At 24.4% G+C, this 16578-nt stretch overlaps 3 protein-coding genes across 5 annotated transcripts; 2 read left to right on the top strand and 1 right to left on the bottom strand.

The window, feature by feature from the left end:
- Positions 1 to 847: 847 nt before the first annotated feature.
- LOC122511171 (endoplasmic reticulum resident protein 29) lies at positions 848 to 3568 on the top strand. The gene is made up of 3 exons (XM_043626263.1): positions 848 to 1586; positions 2258 to 2656; positions 2818 to 3568. The coding sequence occupies exons 1-3, from the start codon at positions 1473 to 1475 to the stop codon at positions 3052 to 3054; spliced, it is 750 nt and encodes a 249-aa protein (XP_043482198.1). The 5' UTR covers positions 848 to 1472; the 3' UTR covers positions 3055 to 3568.
- LOC122511170 (ran-specific GTPase-activating protein-like) lies at positions 3391 to 5376 on the bottom strand. The gene is made up of 4 exons (XM_043626262.1): positions 5234 to 5376; positions 4719 to 4879; positions 4348 to 4634; positions 3391 to 4141 (listed from the first exon to the last, which is right to left on the bottom strand). The coding sequence occupies exons 1-4, from the start codon at positions 5246 to 5248 to the stop codon at positions 3831 to 3833; spliced, it is 774 nt and encodes a 257-aa protein (XP_043482197.1). The 5' UTR covers positions 5249 to 5376; the 3' UTR covers positions 3391 to 3830.
- Positions 5377 to 5893: 517 nt separating this feature from the next.
- Positions 5894 to 14994, top strand: LOC122511265 (TOM1-like protein 2). Of its 3 annotated transcripts, none has more exons than XM_043626410.1 (8): positions 5894 to 6171; positions 7149 to 7318; positions 7478 to 7759; positions 8094 to 8348; positions 10336 to 10706; positions 10935 to 10965; positions 13260 to 13310; positions 13513 to 14994. In XM_043626410.1, the coding sequence occupies exons 1-8, from the start codon at positions 6114 to 6116 to the stop codon at positions 13702 to 13704; spliced, it is 1410 nt and encodes a 469-aa protein (XP_043482345.1). In that variant the 5' UTR covers positions 5894 to 6113; the 3' UTR covers positions 13705 to 14994. The 3 variants fall into 3 exon arrangements, with proteins under 3 accessions (XP_043482345.1, XP_043482343.1, XP_043482344.1); XM_043626408.1 differs by having other exon boundaries at positions 5895 to 6171; positions 10935 to 11079; XM_043626409.1 differs by lacking the exon at positions 13260 to 13310 and having other exon boundaries at positions 5895 to 6171; positions 10935 to 11079.
- Positions 14995 to 16578: the final 1584 nt, after the last annotated feature.

The following is a 16578-nucleotide window of genomic DNA, read 5'->3' as shown; positions in this document are numbered from 1 at the left end:
TAAAAATAATTAATGTAAATAATTAAAAAAATTAGCTTTGAAATTGACTCAAAATTATTATATAATAAAAAATTTTATTTGAATAACAAATAAATAAATTTCGTTCTAAACTTAAGGACCATGTAAAAAAGAAAAAAGTAGTAGAAGAATAGGGAAAGTAGTAAACGAATAAAAAATAGTAAAAGAATAGGGAAAAATTTTAAAAGACTAGAAAAAAATTTGTAAACGAAAAAAAATTGTGAAAAAGTACATAAAAGACTAGAAAAAAATAGCAAAAGAATAAAAAAGTTGTAAAAAAACAAAAATAGAAGATAGAAAATTAGAAATAATTTAAAATCACAGAAATAGAAAATAAACAAAGGCAATTGACATACTTTCTCTAAACAGTCAAGCACAATTATTGATAGACTATAGAAGTAAATAATTGATCCATAATATTAGTAATAGAAAAATATCAAGATTTTGAAAAAAGAAAATATTTTCCATTCGGATTTTTCTTATAAAAAAAAATAATCTTCCATACGAAAAAAAATTCTATTTTGAACATAAATTGTATTTTTTTATTGAAAATAATATCACTATATTATAAAATAATACGTGAAATAAAGAAAAATTTTCATTTCTAAGAAAAATAGATACAACATTTTTTTTTAATTTTTTTTTTTATAAAAATATTCTTTTTCTGTTAAATTTTTCTTTTTCTCTAAACACTCTGTTCTTTTAAATTTTTTTTTATATTTGTATTAAAATAATTTGTTTTCAATAGAAAATATATAAAATACATTTAGTAGTGAATTAAAATTCACTCTCTTTAAAAAAAACATTTCTAACTTTCCAAAATAAAAATAAATTGTAAATTAGGAAAATTCACATAAAATTCGTACATTTCTGAAAAATACATCATTCAATGATATAAAAATAAAAGAAAAAGGGAAAATCTGCTCCGAAAAAATACCATGGTTACATTATAGTGACCATTGAATAATCGCGCGTCTTCCAGCTGCTGTTTCGTGGCTTATTCTGATTCGACGCAGCAGCTGGAAGTTGACTGAGCATTCGCCAGAAAATATATAATCATAATAATAAAAAAAAATTGAGTATACTAGATACTCTCGCTAAACCGGGTTCCGAAGGTTATAAAAAAATAAACATTTCCAAATATAATAAATAATAAACAAATAAAAAAAAAGAATTACAAAAGAAGACGATTTTGGAAAAATTAAACAAATCCAACAAAAATAGATTCTATTATCAAAAAAAAATTACTGTAGTTTAAAAATTACAAAAACTGGTTTTTTGGAAGGACATTTATGTACACAGAGATAAAAAAAAAGAAGATTTCTTATCATAAAAGTGTGAAGGTTGACCAGTAAAAAAACGTGCTAAGTGAACATTCCACATTGCGAAAAAAAGAATTCAGTATTAAATTTTGCAGTTTTCATATTTTCAAATTTCTATTTTCACTCCACAAAATGCAAAATGTATTACATTCCATTTTTACAATATTAATTGTTGTTGGTTTACAATTTACGACCGCTGAAGACTGTAAAGGATGTGTTCCATTAGATTCAAGTTCATTCGATAAGGTAATTTATAATTGTCCGCTTGTAATTTAAATGAAAGAATATTTCAAATAAACTGAAACAATTGACAGAAAAATTCTAATACAATATTATTGTTAATTTTATTAATCTCTAATTTCCAATTTCTAATACTTGAGAAATTAATAAAGGACTAAAAAGAAAAATATATAACTTAATAATTGAAGTTCTATTAAAGCAGATCAATAATGTTTGAGACGTTTATTCGATACATCACTTTTATATTACAAATATTTGCCCAAAAAATTAAATTAAAATCAATCTTAAAAATTAATTTCTTTCTTTTGAAATTATAGATAAAATAACAGAAATTTTTCTAGGTGAAAATTTTTATTTTTAAATTAACGAATTTTAATTTTTACTATTTCAAAAATTATGTTTCTATTGTTAAAGATCAAAAAGCCTATATTTCTATTTAATATTCACAAAAAATTGATTTACTTGTAAAAATTCTAATAAAATAAAATCAATTTTCGATAAATGAAATTTCTCAATAAATTGAATTTATTTCCTAGTCCTTTGAAAAAAAATACTCAAAACATTCGATAAATAAAATAATCGAAAATTTGATTCTTTTCCATGTCCCTTGAGAATCGACTTTAAAATAATTCTAGAATTTTAATAAAGGAAAAAAATGTATTTAACAATTCTTTCAGATAATTGGAAAATTTAAAGTTGCTGCTGTTAAATTCGATGTCGCCTTTCCCTACGGAGAGAAACACGAGGAATATGGAAAAGTTGCCGAAGCAACGAGAAATTCGCCCGATATTTTAATAGCCGAGGTAGGAATAAAAGATTTTGGCAATAAGGACAATACGGATCTTGCCGATCGTTTTAATGTAAAAAAAGACGAATATCCAGCAATATTACTATTCGTAAATGGAAGAAAGGAACCATTTAAATTCGTCACCGAAACTGACGATCAATTTACATCGGAAAATATCAAACGATTCATTAAAGCAAAATCCGGCGTTTATATCGGCCTACCAGGTTGTATAGAAAAATTGGACAAACTTGCAGAGGAGTTCAAGTCATCAAATGAGAAAAATAGACAGGTTTGATTTTTTAATTTCTTTTTCTCAAAATGTAAATTCAAAAATTAGACGATTTTATAATATTTCAAATAATATTTCAATTATTTTAAATAATTTAAAATAATTTTTTAAAAATTTTTCCAAAAGAAAATGTTCCCATAAAGAAAATTTTTCTTGTCCAGGAAATTTTGAGTAAGGCGAAAATCTACGAGGAGACATTGTCAGAGGCACAAAGAACGGCAGCAAAAGTTTATATAAAAACAATGGAAAGAATAATGGATCGCGGTAATGTATTTGTACAAACTGAACAAACAAGAATTGACGGACTTTTAAAAGGAAAACTATCCAAGGAAAAGAAACGTTCAATGGAGGAGAGAAAGAATATATTACAATCATTTTCCCATAAAGACGAATTATAAGCAACTTTATATTAAGAGAAAAAAAATGCAACTATTGCGACATATAGAACATTCACATTTTTTTCTAAGTGTACGAAAATTAAAAAAATCCATTCAAAAGTAAAAAGTACTTTTGCACAAAAAAAAAAAAAATTATATTTATCCTAATATAGTATAAAACTTAATATAGTGATATGATTTTTTAGTCTTGGAAAAAAGGCTGAAGCATTTGTGATATCAATTTTTATAAAAAGGATTCTCAAGTTTTTTGAAAATACTAAAAATACTAAAAATATTAAAAATATTGAAAATATTAAAAATATTGAAGATATTGGAAATTTTGTACAGCTGAGAAAATTTTTACTTAAGAACCTATTTATTACTTTTCTTTAATGACAGATCTCACTAGTAATATATTCACTTGTTCTAATATACTTTGTCGCTTCTTGTTCGTAAAAAAAATCACAGATTCCATGTATAATATCAGTATATAAGTATCATCTTATTAATAAAAAAATTGAAGATTTATTAAAAATTGTCTGTCGTTATTAACAATTTTCTTTCTTTATATCATTGATGATAAAATTGAAATGTACGAATCTTATGATTTTTCATTAATTCATAATGATTATTACTAATTATTCGTATAAAAAAAAAAAATGTTTTGTCATTTTTTTTGGGGGGATGAGAGTGTGTGTATGACGTACATTTTTTTTGTTTGTTGTTGTGCGTGCTAGTATGGAATGCTTGTTCCAAATATAAATTTTTCATAATTTACTATTACAAAATTAATTTTACTATTCACTTTTTACCGTGAGCTTATCCAGCTCCGTAGTCACTTCCTCTGTTTTTTTAACATCGTCTTCTTTGGATTTTGTTTCTTCTTTCGTTACCTCCTTACTGGTGTCATTAATCTCCGTAATTGTAAGTTTTTCTTTTCCTTCATCATTGTCACTTTCTTCATAGCTTACTTCGCTACAGCTATCACTATCGCTATCATCGTCATCACTTTTATAATCATCTGGATTCGATTTGCCAGAATAAATTTCACATTCTGAGCCTACTATTTTTTTTGCTTTTTCAAAAGTTTCCTTCCAAAGAGTTGCATCTTTAAAAGATGGTTTAAATTATTTTCAAAGTGTTTCCAATTTTTTTTTTTCAAAAACGCAAATGCGTTTGTATTATAAAAATTATTTTTCTCTAAAGCTAATTCTAACTCTAATTAACACAAATTTTTAATTATTTCAAATATCGAAAAAAAAACAGAATTTCGTAAATCAAAGTTTATAAATTAGTAAATAAAAAAAGACTCACTCTCAGCATTCGCAAATCTTATGGCGAGAAGCTCCGGTTTTATTTGTTCATCGGCAAAATCTGCGAGGACACTCCAAACCCATGCACGATCGCTACCACAATTTGGTTTTAATTCCATCCAAGGTGTTATAAAATGATTCGCACAGATTTTCAGCGTTTTATCACGACGCATTACAACTCGAACTGTATTTTTTGTTTGATGCCTCAAAAGTTTTACTTCTCCAGTTCCACGTTCTTTCCATTCTGCGGGATTATTCGACGAATCGTAACGATAAAGTTTCGCTCTCCTAAAATTATAAAAGTTGACATTTTATTTTACTATTGAAACAATAAACTGACAGTTGAAGTCAACTGAAATTAAAAGCAAGTACAATTTAATCATTTCTACTTCATCCTCCTCATTATTTGACACTTCAATCAAAGGTAATGATACTATTGGTTCAAAGTGTAAATCATCTTCTCCAGGTTCCTCGTCAGTTTCATGAGGTTCACCACTACCGCCATTTACTTCAGTTGCATTGTCCGCATTTAGCTGAAAAATAGAAAAAAAGAACTATTAGAAAAGTAGCAAGAAAATATAATTTCCTTCATTTGCTAATATAAATTCGACGCCGTAAAGAATCGATAAATAAATCTTTTTTGAAATAAACAATGTCTTAAAACCTGAGAAGGAAAATTTTTACTTAAAATTAAAGAGTAATTTTCTATGAAAACGTTTCAATTTGCAATTTTTCTTTAAGAAAACTATTCAAAAAAGAAAAATTGCAAATTGTTAAAGTAGACATAACCTCTTCACTTGCAAAAAAAATGCTTTCATTCGTTAATAAATTTTACCCGAAAAACATGAATTTAAAAAGCAATTTTATTATCAATTAGCAATACTTACCACGTTTTCAGGCATTTTTCTATTATTTTAACGACAAAAACAGATAAATAATTTATAAGGGACAAAACAAAGATAAGTCGTATAATTTTGTAACCGCGTCAGAAAACTAATGAAAACGGGCGTTGAAGGTTTAATTTCATTGGTTGTATTTTTTGCCAGCTAGCAACCAATCAGAAAGCTGTATATCTTTTCAAAAAAAGTAGTATTTTTTAAATATAATCATTTTTATTCTTTTGTATCATAATGCAGAATTAAATTATTCTCAATAAATATACTTTAGTTTCAATTTTTCTTTCAATTTATTTGATTTATTTTAATACAAGAAATCGCAGTGTTGTGATTAGTGGACAATTTTTTTTCCCGCCAAAATTTCATAAAACCTTTTTCAATTTAATTACCACTTAAACTGTACATTAATTATATTACTTAATGCTTATAATAATAAAGTTAAAAATAATAAAATAATAAAAAAAAGAAATTCTATAAACTAATTTACTTTTAAATATCCAAAGTTGGCAAAACTGACAATTGGTTAAGTATAATACGCAACGAACGCAAGAAACTTTACGTAAGTTTCGCGCCTTGCAGATGTGAAAAGTTCGCTAAATTCCAATTGGTCGAGAGTTCTATTACCAACCAATCGAACAATAACAAACTTTTGACAGCTGTCAGAACTGTCACCTGCTTTGACAGAAGAACGTCACAGTTACTGACACTAGCCCATCAATAATTTGATATGATTTAGTTGTTTGCATTGATTGTAATTTAATAATTATTTCAATAACCAAGTGTTTATTGTGAATAACTGTAAATTTCACCTATGACACAGTGAATAAGAAAATTGCTGCAAGTTAATCGCAGTAACAACACAACTTTCAGTATGTCGTTTTTCGGTGTTAATGTTAATCCGTTTTCCACACCAGTAGGCCAAAGAATAGGTAAGTTTCATTCTAAACTATCTCTTTTTCCGATAAACTAAAATTAATTTAACTTCAATTGCATCTTATTTTTGCATTGACAACATTGTTTGTGATCTACTTTTACACAGACGAGTTCATATTGTTACAGTTGAGTTCTGTTTCATTAAAAATCGTTAAACCGTTTGATTAAATAATTGATTTAAATAATTTTTTTCATCTTTTTCTTTAATGTTCAAAAAAAATGTATGAATGGAAATTAATGCGAAACATAACTCTTAATATTATAATTGGAGAGAATAATATACATTTATTATTCTCTATGGAAAATTTCTGACATGCAGGTATATAGATAAGTCGCCGCATACCGCATAAGTCAAGATATACCTACGCATTATGTTTTATGAGTCATTCATTAGAGTTATCAAAACAAATTGAAGACTTTATTTTAAAGATAGCCAGCGAAATATATGTACAATCAAATTTTTAAGATAATCTATTTTTAAACTTTTTGGAAAACTTTTTTTTTTATTTTTTAAGTTTTAATTTTTAGAAATATTTTTTAGATTTAATTTATTATTTATTTATTTCATTCATTTCATTAAACATTTATTATTGTCATAATTTTATTCTTCCCTCATTAATTCCCGCCCACGAATAAAGAACAATGACAGTTTTATCAATTTTTAGATATTAGATACAAGTATATATTTGATATTTTTTTTTATTTATTGATAGAAAAAATTGTTTCAAGGAAGAAAAATAAACATTTGTCTTTGATTTTTATGGATAATATTAAAAAGTTATCACCTTACAGTGACGTAGTCTTTTTTATTCTGCTTTCTCGTTTTGTCCTTGAAACAATTGTGTCGAGATTATGATTTAATTATAGTAGCTAATAACTAAATATAGTAAATAATAATCTGAATTTAAAAATTAAAATCATTTGAATATAAAATTTTTTCTTTTTGAATTGAACAACATTTTCTTTTTTTCAGAGCAAGCCACAGATGGCAGTCTCTCCAGTGAAAATTGGGCCCTGAATATGGAAATCTGCGATATAATTAACGAGACAGAAGAAGGTCCAAGAGATGCAATTAAAGCCATAAAGCGCAGACTCAACCAGGCTGCTGGAAAAAATTACACCATCGTCATGTATACCCTCACTGTTAGTATATATATATTTATATTAATAACAGAAGTCGACTATAAGACAAAAATATCAATATTGATTCACTGTAGATTTAAATTTATTGTATTATTGTATATATTATTTATTAAAATTGTAACAAATGGAAATAATTGAATTTCTTTTTTTTAATTATAGGTTTTAGAGACTTGTGTGAAAAACTGTGGAAAACGATTTCACGCACTGTCATGCTCACGAGAATTTGTACAAGAGTTAGTGAAGTTAATTGGACCAAAAAATGAACCACCTACTGCCGTTCAAGAGAAAGTATTGAATCTTATTCAAACTTGGGCAGACACTTTTCGTAGTCTGCCCCACACGCAAGGAGTGATTCAAGTTTATCAAGAGCTTAAAGCCAAAGGCATACAATTTCCAATGACTGATTTAGATGCAATGGCACCTATAATAACACCTGAAAGGGTAATCAACACTTTTCTCTTTCCACTTTCTTACTCTCTTTTATTTCCGTTTCATTTTTTGTTCTTCTTTCAATTATGTTTCATTTCATTTTTTTACTTCTTTTCCTTTTGTTTATTTTTTCTCTTAAATTTTGCATTTTCGATTAGGTTTTGTTTATTTTTTTTTACTACTTTTCCTTTTTTTTAATTTTTTCGCTTAAATTTTGCTTTATATTTTTATTGTATTTTGTTAAAAATTTATGATCCTTCTTGGATAGTGATGATGTAGTTAAATAAATAAATATTCTGATAAAGATAGTAAAAGAAGAGAACTAAAACAATATTCACAATTTCAGAGTGTTCCGGAATCAGAACAAAATTTAACCACTAATCCAACAGAGGACCAAGCCTCAATAATAGCGGGCCCACCACAAATGCAAGCAGCCAATCAGTTAATTCAGCTGAGCGATCAACAACTTGTCAAACTCCAAAGTGAATTGGACGTTGTTCAAGGAAATATGCGTGTCCTTTCGGAAATGCTCGCTTATCTCACAAGTCCCGAACAAGCAGCAAATCAACAGCCAGATGCCGCTGATCTTGAACTTCTAACAGTGAGCCTTGAAAATTTACCAATTTTAGTAAATTTCTAAGCCATTTATTTAAAGCAGAAAATTTTGAAATTGTGAATATAAATAATCGTTGTATTTCGATCATCTGCTCTCAATTTGAAGTTAATTGTATTGTTTGCTTTTTATGTTTCTTAATTTTTTTGATAATCTCTCTTTCTAAATGTTTTGACTTTTAAAATTAACAAAACGCTAATTTATTGTTCTCAACATTAAATAATAACAATTAATTAAACATAATTTTTTTTAATATCAAAAAGCAAAATTTTCAAAATAAACAATTACATAGAATTTTTCAAATTAATTGGATTATTTGAAGAATTTTATAAAAAGATTTTTAAACTAATTCAATTCTTTCAAGGAATTTAATTAAAATTTAAAATAATTAAATTCTTTAGAAGAATTTTATTGAAATTTTTATAAAATAATTGAATTTCCAGAAAGAATTTTATTATAATGAAAATAATTGAATTATATTGAAGATTTGTACTAAAATTTTTGACAACATTTGGATTCCTAAGAAGAATTTTATTTTTTTCGAAAATAATTGAATTCTAAAGATAAATTTTATTATAATTATTCAAATTATCTGAATTCTTTAAAAGAATTTTATTAAAATTTTCAAAAATAATTAAATTCATTTCCAAAATCTAATTAAGATTGTACTCAAAATACCTATATTGTATATTATTTTGAAGAATTTTATTATTTTTTAAAATTATTAAAATAATTGAACTATTTTTAAGAATTTTAATAAATTTTTTTAGAAAACAATTGAATTCTTTCAATGAATTTAATTAAAATTATTGTATTCAAATTACTTTAATTTTTATAATAAATTTTATCAAAATTTATGAAAATAATTGAATTCCTTCAAAGAATATTAAATTTTTATAAAGAATTTTATCAAAATTGATGAAAATAATTGAATTTCTTCAAAGAATATTTAATTTTTTTAAAAATAATTGAAATTTTACAAAGAATTTTATTAACATTTTTTAATATAATAACTATATATATAATTCGTTAACAAGTGTATCTTTTCTATTTTGATTCTGAAATTATATTGAAAAATTGAATTCTTTTGAGAAATTTTATTATTTTGTAAAAGTAATCAAATTTTAGTGAAGAATTTTATCATTGAAAAATATAATTTGATTCCTGAAAAAAATTTTGTTATTTATGAAAATAATTAAATTGTTTCGAATATTTTTCTAAAATCGTTGACAATAATTTAATTCCTGGAATGAATTTTATTTTTTTACAAAAATAATTGAATTCTTTGCATAAATTTTTATTGTAATGTTTTGAAATCATTTGAATTAATTGGAAGATTCTTATTAAATATAAACTTATTTGAGGAATTTAATTAAAATTGTATTGAAAATAATTGAATTATTTTGAACAATTTTATAATTTATGAAAATAATTTATTTTTTTCAAGAAATTTTATTTCATGTTTTGCAATTAATTGAATTTCTCTAAAGAATTGTATTAAATTTTTTAAATAAATTATCAAATTCTTTAAAAGAATATTGAAAATAATTGAATTTCTTCGAGGAATTTTATTAAATTCTTTCAAAATAATTGAATTTTTTCTTTATTTAAATTGTATTGAAAATAATTGAATTCCTCTGAAGTACTTTGCTATTTATAAATGTAATTTAATTAATATTTTTGAAAATAGTAAATTAGCGTTATTTATGTTAATATGATAATTTTTTCAATTTTGAATCTGCAAATATTCTAAAATTGAAGTTGATATTCAAAAATAAAAAATGTTTGTAAATTTGAATAATGATAATAAATTCAGTACTGCGTATCGCGCATATCATTTGTTAGTAATTAATAATTAATAATATTAATAAGTAATTAATTTCTTTTTTTAAATAATATTAGGAATTATTAATATTTTTTTGAAATTTTGCAATATTGGGAATACAAACTGATAAAAATTGTTTTTTTCACACAGGAACTTTATAACACTTGTAAAGCAATGCAACAACGTGTTGTGGATCTAATTGGAAAATTGGCGAATGATGAAATGACGGCGGAATTGTTACGCGTCAATGATGAATTGAATAATCTTTTTCTACGCTATTCTCGATACACAAAGAATAAAGTGGCACCGAGTGCTTTACTGGCGCAGGCGATAGGTCGCCCACCAAATGCCGAGTCTAATAAACAGGAGGGCGATTCTTTAATTGATTTATCAGACGGAGTGGAACCACTCGAAAAGCGAGTCGACGCTATTCAAATTTGTCCGAAGAAGGAAGGCGACAGTGATGAGTTCGATATGTTTGCCCAGTCGCGAAACACTAATTACGAAACGTCTAAGAGCAGGTTGATCATTCTTGTCACACAGGAACAAAATTTTTTTCATTTTAAAATTAATATTTCATTTTTAAGTGAATATTTCAATTTTAATTAATTTCTCTCTTGCATAATTACTCGTCTCTAATATTATTCTTTCCAAAGATTTTTCTCTGGTGCTGAAAATTTGAGTACGAGAGTTGAAAAGAAAAGAGAGAAAATTTGAGAAATTGTACTAAATTTGATGATTTATTTCAGTGGCAGCAAGTATGAAGACAATTTGGAGCAGGTGAGCGGAGATGGATTAAGCACGGCGATTTTGAATCGCAATAACCCTAAACATTCACAACAGACTGCTTCTACTGTTCCTGATGCTGCTACCACTACCACATCTAGTTCCACTGTGCGTAACTCGCTTGATTTCATTTCAAACAGTAGAGTATGGATCGTAAATTTAATGTCAAAAGAATTTTATCTCCCTTCTAGAGATGGAAATTGCCTTTGTCTCGTTGTTTCATACTCTGTTGTATAGTCTCATAGTAATCCAAAAATCGTCACTACGAAACTTTCTCTTTAGTAGAATTTCAGCTTGCAAACTAGCATTTATCACTTTTGTTATTTTTTTTCGCTTGTTTTTTTTTTTTTTTTTGAAAATTTAGCTTTAGTAACTTTTTAGATCACTTGATCCTAAAGTTTTGAATTTCGTCCAAATGAACCGAATTATCTTCTTGAAATGAAATTTTTATTACAATTTTGCGTAACTAGAAAAAAAATCATTGTTTCTAAAAGTAGAATTTCAATTTTTATATTTTATTACAGTTTATAATTTGAAAACTTTGTTTTTAAATTATGAAAAGTATTAAATTTATGAAATTTCGTAAATGAAAAAAAATTCTGTTCATTGAACGACCAAAACTTGTGGATCATTAAAAATCAAATACCACGTTTTTTGTTCTTTCCAAAATTTTATTTTTATATTTTTTCTATTGAAATTAATTTCTATTTTCCACGCTTTTGACAAATTTTGCAAAATAATCACGAAATCAGTAAAATAGCGTCAAATTTTTAGAGATAATAAACAGGGTGGCCACATGTCAGTAAAGTCAGGGAAATGTCAGGAAAAAATTTTGTTGTCAGGGAAATTTGGAAAATTGAGATTTTTTTCGACTTATTTTCAAAAATTGCGACTTTCTCGACTTTTTATCCACATATTGCGACAAAATATATTTTTTAGTATTAAATGTAGTTCATTTCGATTTTTATAGTGCAAAAAATAACTAAACAAAATTTTTAAAAATTATTTTTGAATCATATTTCTGTTTAAATTTTCAAAATATACAATTAAAAAGATTTTGAATAATTGGAATTTTGTAAAATTTAATTGAAAATAATGAATTTTTTTCAAGTATTTTGTTAAAATTTTTGAAAATCAACTTTTGAAGAATTTTAATTGCAAATTTTCCAAATACATATCAAAAATTTTAGTGAAAACTCTTTTTACGTAAATTTAAAAATGAAAATTAGCTTCTAATTTTTTTAAATTTAGTATTTTCAGTACTTTCAATTACATATTTCCAAAAATTCAAATACATACAAAAAATAACATTTTAGAATTATTTTTAACATTTTGAAGAAAAAAATCATGTAGGTACCTATAAAATATTTCATTAAAATTCATCAAAAAATTAATTAGTTTTTTTTTAATAATACAAAATCTCTTTTAAGAAATTCAATTGTTTTCGAAAAATTACATTAAAATATTTTTAAGAACTACTTAATTTTTATAATTTTTTAAAATTTAATTATCTTCGAATAAAGCAAATAAAAATTTACTTTTTGGGACTTATTAAAATTTGGTAGAAATCGTGGTCATATTTACAATTAAAATTCTTTAAAAATTTGATTATTTTTTGAAAATATTATACCTTAATAACTTAAGAAAAAACTATGGAGAGTTACAATTATTAAAAAATTGAGTTTTTGTATTTAAAGGATTGAATTCTAGAAGAACTTTTCGAAAATTATTTAAAATAATTACTTTAGAGATGAAGTTTAGTTGAAAATTATAGAAAGTAATTAAATTCAGGAAGGGTTATAGTTGTAATTTTTAGAAATTATTAAATTTCATAAATTTTACTCATTTTTCGTAAACTTTCATATTTTCCCGTAAAAGAAATTTTGTCAGGGAAAATAATTTTAATGTCAGTAAATTGTCAGATAAATGTCAGGGAAGTTGATAAACTTGTGACCACCTAAACTTGTGATAAGTTTTAATTTCATTTAAATTAATTTGCAATTTCTGTAGAGTAACATTGCTCTTTCACTAGAATTGCAACGCTTTGTAGCTTTATTTTTTTTCTACTATCAAGTTGCACGTTTAATATTTCTACTCATATAGCAGCTTTCATGAAAAACCACAAGTTCTCAAATTACACGGAAAGCAACAAGTATGTAACAAAAAATGTGATATTTCCTTTTTTTTAAAAAATAAGTTACAATATTTTTTTTCTATTGTTCCGTTAATTCAATGTTTATGTCATGAATGTCCTTAGTTTTTATTATTTTGTTGTCTTTGTTGCTTAGCACAATCAAGAGTCTGAATTCAGTGAGATGGCAGCTTGGTTAGATCATACGGTAAGAGAAATTAATTTTCAACTTTTTTTTTCTCAACGCCTATCAATGTTTATGTGTTTTAAATTATTATGTAAAAATTATGTGTACGAATATTTAAGTACAAATATTTAAATACAAATATTTAAATACAAATATTTAAATATAAATATTAAAAATACGATCAAGAAAAAATTTGTATTAACCGAATTTTTTGTTCCGACAGCCTGGAGCTCAAGGGGACCAGTCACTAACATCTTCCGAGTTTGACAGATTTTTAGCAGAGCGAGCAGCAGCAGCCGAAGCTCTGCCAACAGTTCCGGCAACGACCACTGCAACCAGTACAACCACCGGAAGTGGTACTAACATTCAAAGACAAATCAATAAGGACGAAGATAAATCTTTGTTCGCCCTGTAAAATGTAACAAACTACACGTCGAATTTATTTCCAACGAAAATGAAGCATGTCATTTCAAGACATTCGTAATACAAAAAGAAGAAAAAAAAGAAGAAATTCAAGTATATCATTCAAGATTTTCAGAATTTAGTAAACCACGACGTTCAGAAATTAAAAACTGTTTGTCATTCTAGACAAAAGAAGTATTAATTGTAAATTCTGCTTTCAGTTAATTAACAGTGCAGATTATTTAGCGAGAATGCTAAATCAAGTTGTGTAAATTTTAAAAAGACGTAAAAGACAGAAATCTGTCCCATACATATACATATAATATAAAAATTGCTTCTCGCTTTCATGTACTTATGTGCAAATTAACGAGTCTTACGATTACGTCGCAATTCATCGTCGTTATTTATTCTCTTAAATTACGTCTTATGAAAAATTGAAGATATAAAGTTATTCTTCAAAAAAAAAAAAAAAAAAAAAAAAAAAAATTACAACCAATCTAAGACACTAGTTTATGTTATTTGTATATAAAGAAAAAAAAGTTGCTAATTATACACGTTTGATTGACGTTAAAGTCACATTACGAAAAAAAAGATAAAATATATAAATATTTATATATATACATAAAATGAAAAAAAAAATCATGTTTTCCTTGCATTCAATTCAAAGTGATAAGATAATAACTTATAGACATTTTATAATTTATTTTATGTCTATTATTAAAAAAAAAGACCCTGATCTACGTTAATATGTGGAATTCTATAATATCGAATACTATTTATAAGACGTATGATACAAGATCTATTATTATATTTTACTTTGGATAAATTGTATAGTATTTATATTTTTATCGTCTATTGTGCACTCGAATTATGTTATATATCATGCAATATTCCTGTGGTAATGGTCAGTAGATATTCATTCGATTGCTTTTTAAAGTCACTGGCTTGTAAAGTAGGCTCTTTTTAACTTTATGATCCAAGAGTATTTAATGTTCTACTTGAATAATTCTTTTAATCTATAGAAAAAAATGTGTATTACGTTACGCTGAACAGTATTAATATAACAGTGAACGTACCAAAAAAAAGAGAAAAAAAACATTTTCAAGTCAAAAATAATCTATGAGAATGTTGTTCAAAAAATAATGAATCAATTGACTATTTTTATTAGATTTTAAATCGAATATAAGTACGTTCGTCGAACGCTAAACGTGCATTTAGTGTTTCAAGTCAGTGGCACACTATACAAGTTACCTGTCACAATTGTAGAATTTCTTTGTTTTGAATAATCAATTTTGTTTACAAATTTCGATTCTCTTTTTCTTTCACATTGCCTTTAAACTAATCTTTTTACATTTCGAAAAAGTTTGTTTTACGAAAATTTCGTGTGAAATATAATTAAAATGCGATTCACTATGTGAATATAATTAGAATTTAAATAATTTTGCAAATACTTTTATTTAAAAATTCAAAAAATAATTTAATTTAATAAAAGTTGCGTTTTTAATTTATATAAATAATATATGAATAACTAGGAAAAATATAGCTACATATTTAATTTATTATAATTATGTAAATTACATACCTACAAAATATTTTATTTTCGAAAATCAACTTCAATTTTTAAATAATTTTAAATACAAAATTTAAAAAAATTCAACATTAATAAAATACTTCGGACGAGATTCAATTATTTTCAATACAATTTTAATTAAATTCCTCAAAACAAATTAATTTACCAATTTCAAAAATTTTGAAAAAATTTTTCAAAGACAATTCAATTATTTTCTAAAAAAAAAAATTTTTTAAAACTCCACAGGAATTTAATTATTTTCAATACAATTTTAATAAAATTTCTCGAAAGAACAGAATTGTTATTCAAAATTTTAATACTTGTTGCTAAAATTAAATAATTTTCAAAACAATTTTAATAAAATTCTTGGAAATAATTTAATTATCATTTTCAATTCAACTTTTTAATAAATTTCCCGCGAAAAAAATTAACTATTTTTTAAAAGTTTAAATAAAATTCTTCGAAACAATTCAAATATAATGGAAAATAATTAAATTCTTCGTAGGAATTCAATTATTTTCAATATACTTTTAATAAAATTTCTCAAAAGAACTTAATTATTTTGAATAAAATTTTAATTCGATTCCTCAAAATATTTAATTATTTTCATAAAATTTCTATTCAAATTCTTCAAAACAATTAAATTATTTTCAAAAATTTGAATAAAATTCTACGCAAAAATTAAATTTATTATTTCAGATTTGAAAATTATAAAAAGTTATAAAAATTTGAAATATTTTTATTCACATTTTTTTGAAATTCATTATATATTTAAATATATTCAGGGTGGCCACAAGTTTCAGTTTATCAATTTCTCTGACATTTCCCTGACAAAATTCTTTTTACAGGAAAATATGAATGTTTACGGAAAATGAGTAAAATTTGTGAAATTTAATAATTTCTAAAAATTACAATTATAACCCTTCTTGAATTCAATTGTTTTTTACAAATTTCAACTAAACTTCATTTATGAATCAATTAATTTAAATAATTTTCCATATGTTCTTATAGAATTCAATTATTTCAATACAAAAACTCGATTATTTATAATAATTGTAACTCTCCCTAGTTTTTTCTTAAGTTATTAAGGTATTAATATTTTCAAAAGCTTATAAAAAAGAAATTCTTATAAATCATTTTTTAAAAATATTTTTAAATAATTTTTTAAAGATAATAGGTAGTTTTTCAATTTTGAATAATTTTCAAACAATTAAAATTTGGTAAAATCTTTTAAAAATAATTTAATTTTTGAAAAATATAAATAAAAATGATCAAATTTTTGAAGAATTTTAATTACAAACAGGGCCATGATTTCTC

This window comes from Leptopilina heterotoma, unplaced genomic scaffold (genome assembly GCF_015476425.1).
Source record: "Leptopilina heterotoma isolate Lh14 unplaced genomic scaffold, ASM1547642v1 Lhet_81, whole genome shotgun sequence".
NCBI lineage: Eukaryota > Metazoa > Arthropoda > Insecta > Hymenoptera > Figitidae > Leptopilina > Leptopilina heterotoma.
Note: the sequence above shows the minus strand (reverse complement) of the source record. Positions and strands in the feature narration are given on the sequence as shown.

Bases quoted from the DNA above. Each gene is read 5' to 3' on its own strand.
- LOC122511265 (XM_043626408.1), top strand. From the start codon at position 6,114: ATGTCGTTTTTCGGTGTTAATGTTAATCCGTTTTCCACACCAGTAGGC. The intron at 7,319-7,477 runs GTTAGTATATAT...TTTTAATTATAG, and splicing joins TCGTCATGTATACCCTCACT to GTTTTAGAGACTTGTGTGAA. The intron at 7,760-8,093 runs GTAATCAACACT...TCACAATTTCAG, and splicing joins CTATAATAACACCTGAAAGG to AGTGTTCCGGAATCAGAACA.
- LOC122511171 (XM_043626263.1), top strand. From the start codon at position 1,473: ATGCAAAATGTATTACATTCCATTTTTACAATATTAATTGTTGTTGGT. The intron at 1,587-2,257 runs GTAATTTATAAT...CAATTCTTTCAG, and splicing joins ATTCAAGTTCATTCGATAAG to ATAATTGGAAAATTTAAAGT. The intron at 2,657-2,817 runs GTTTGATTTTTT...TTTCTTGTCCAG, and splicing joins CAAATGAGAAAAATAGACAG to GAAATTTTGAGTAAGGCGAA.
- LOC122511170 (XM_043626262.1), bottom strand. The intron at 4,635-4,718 runs GTACTTGCTTTT...TTATAATTTTAG, and splicing joins GAAGTAGAAATGATTAAATT to GAGAGCGAAACTTTATCGTT. The intron at 4,142-4,347 runs GTGAGTCTTTTT...CATCTTTTAAAG, and splicing joins AAGATTTGCGAATGCTGAGA to ATGCAACTCTTTGGAAGGAA.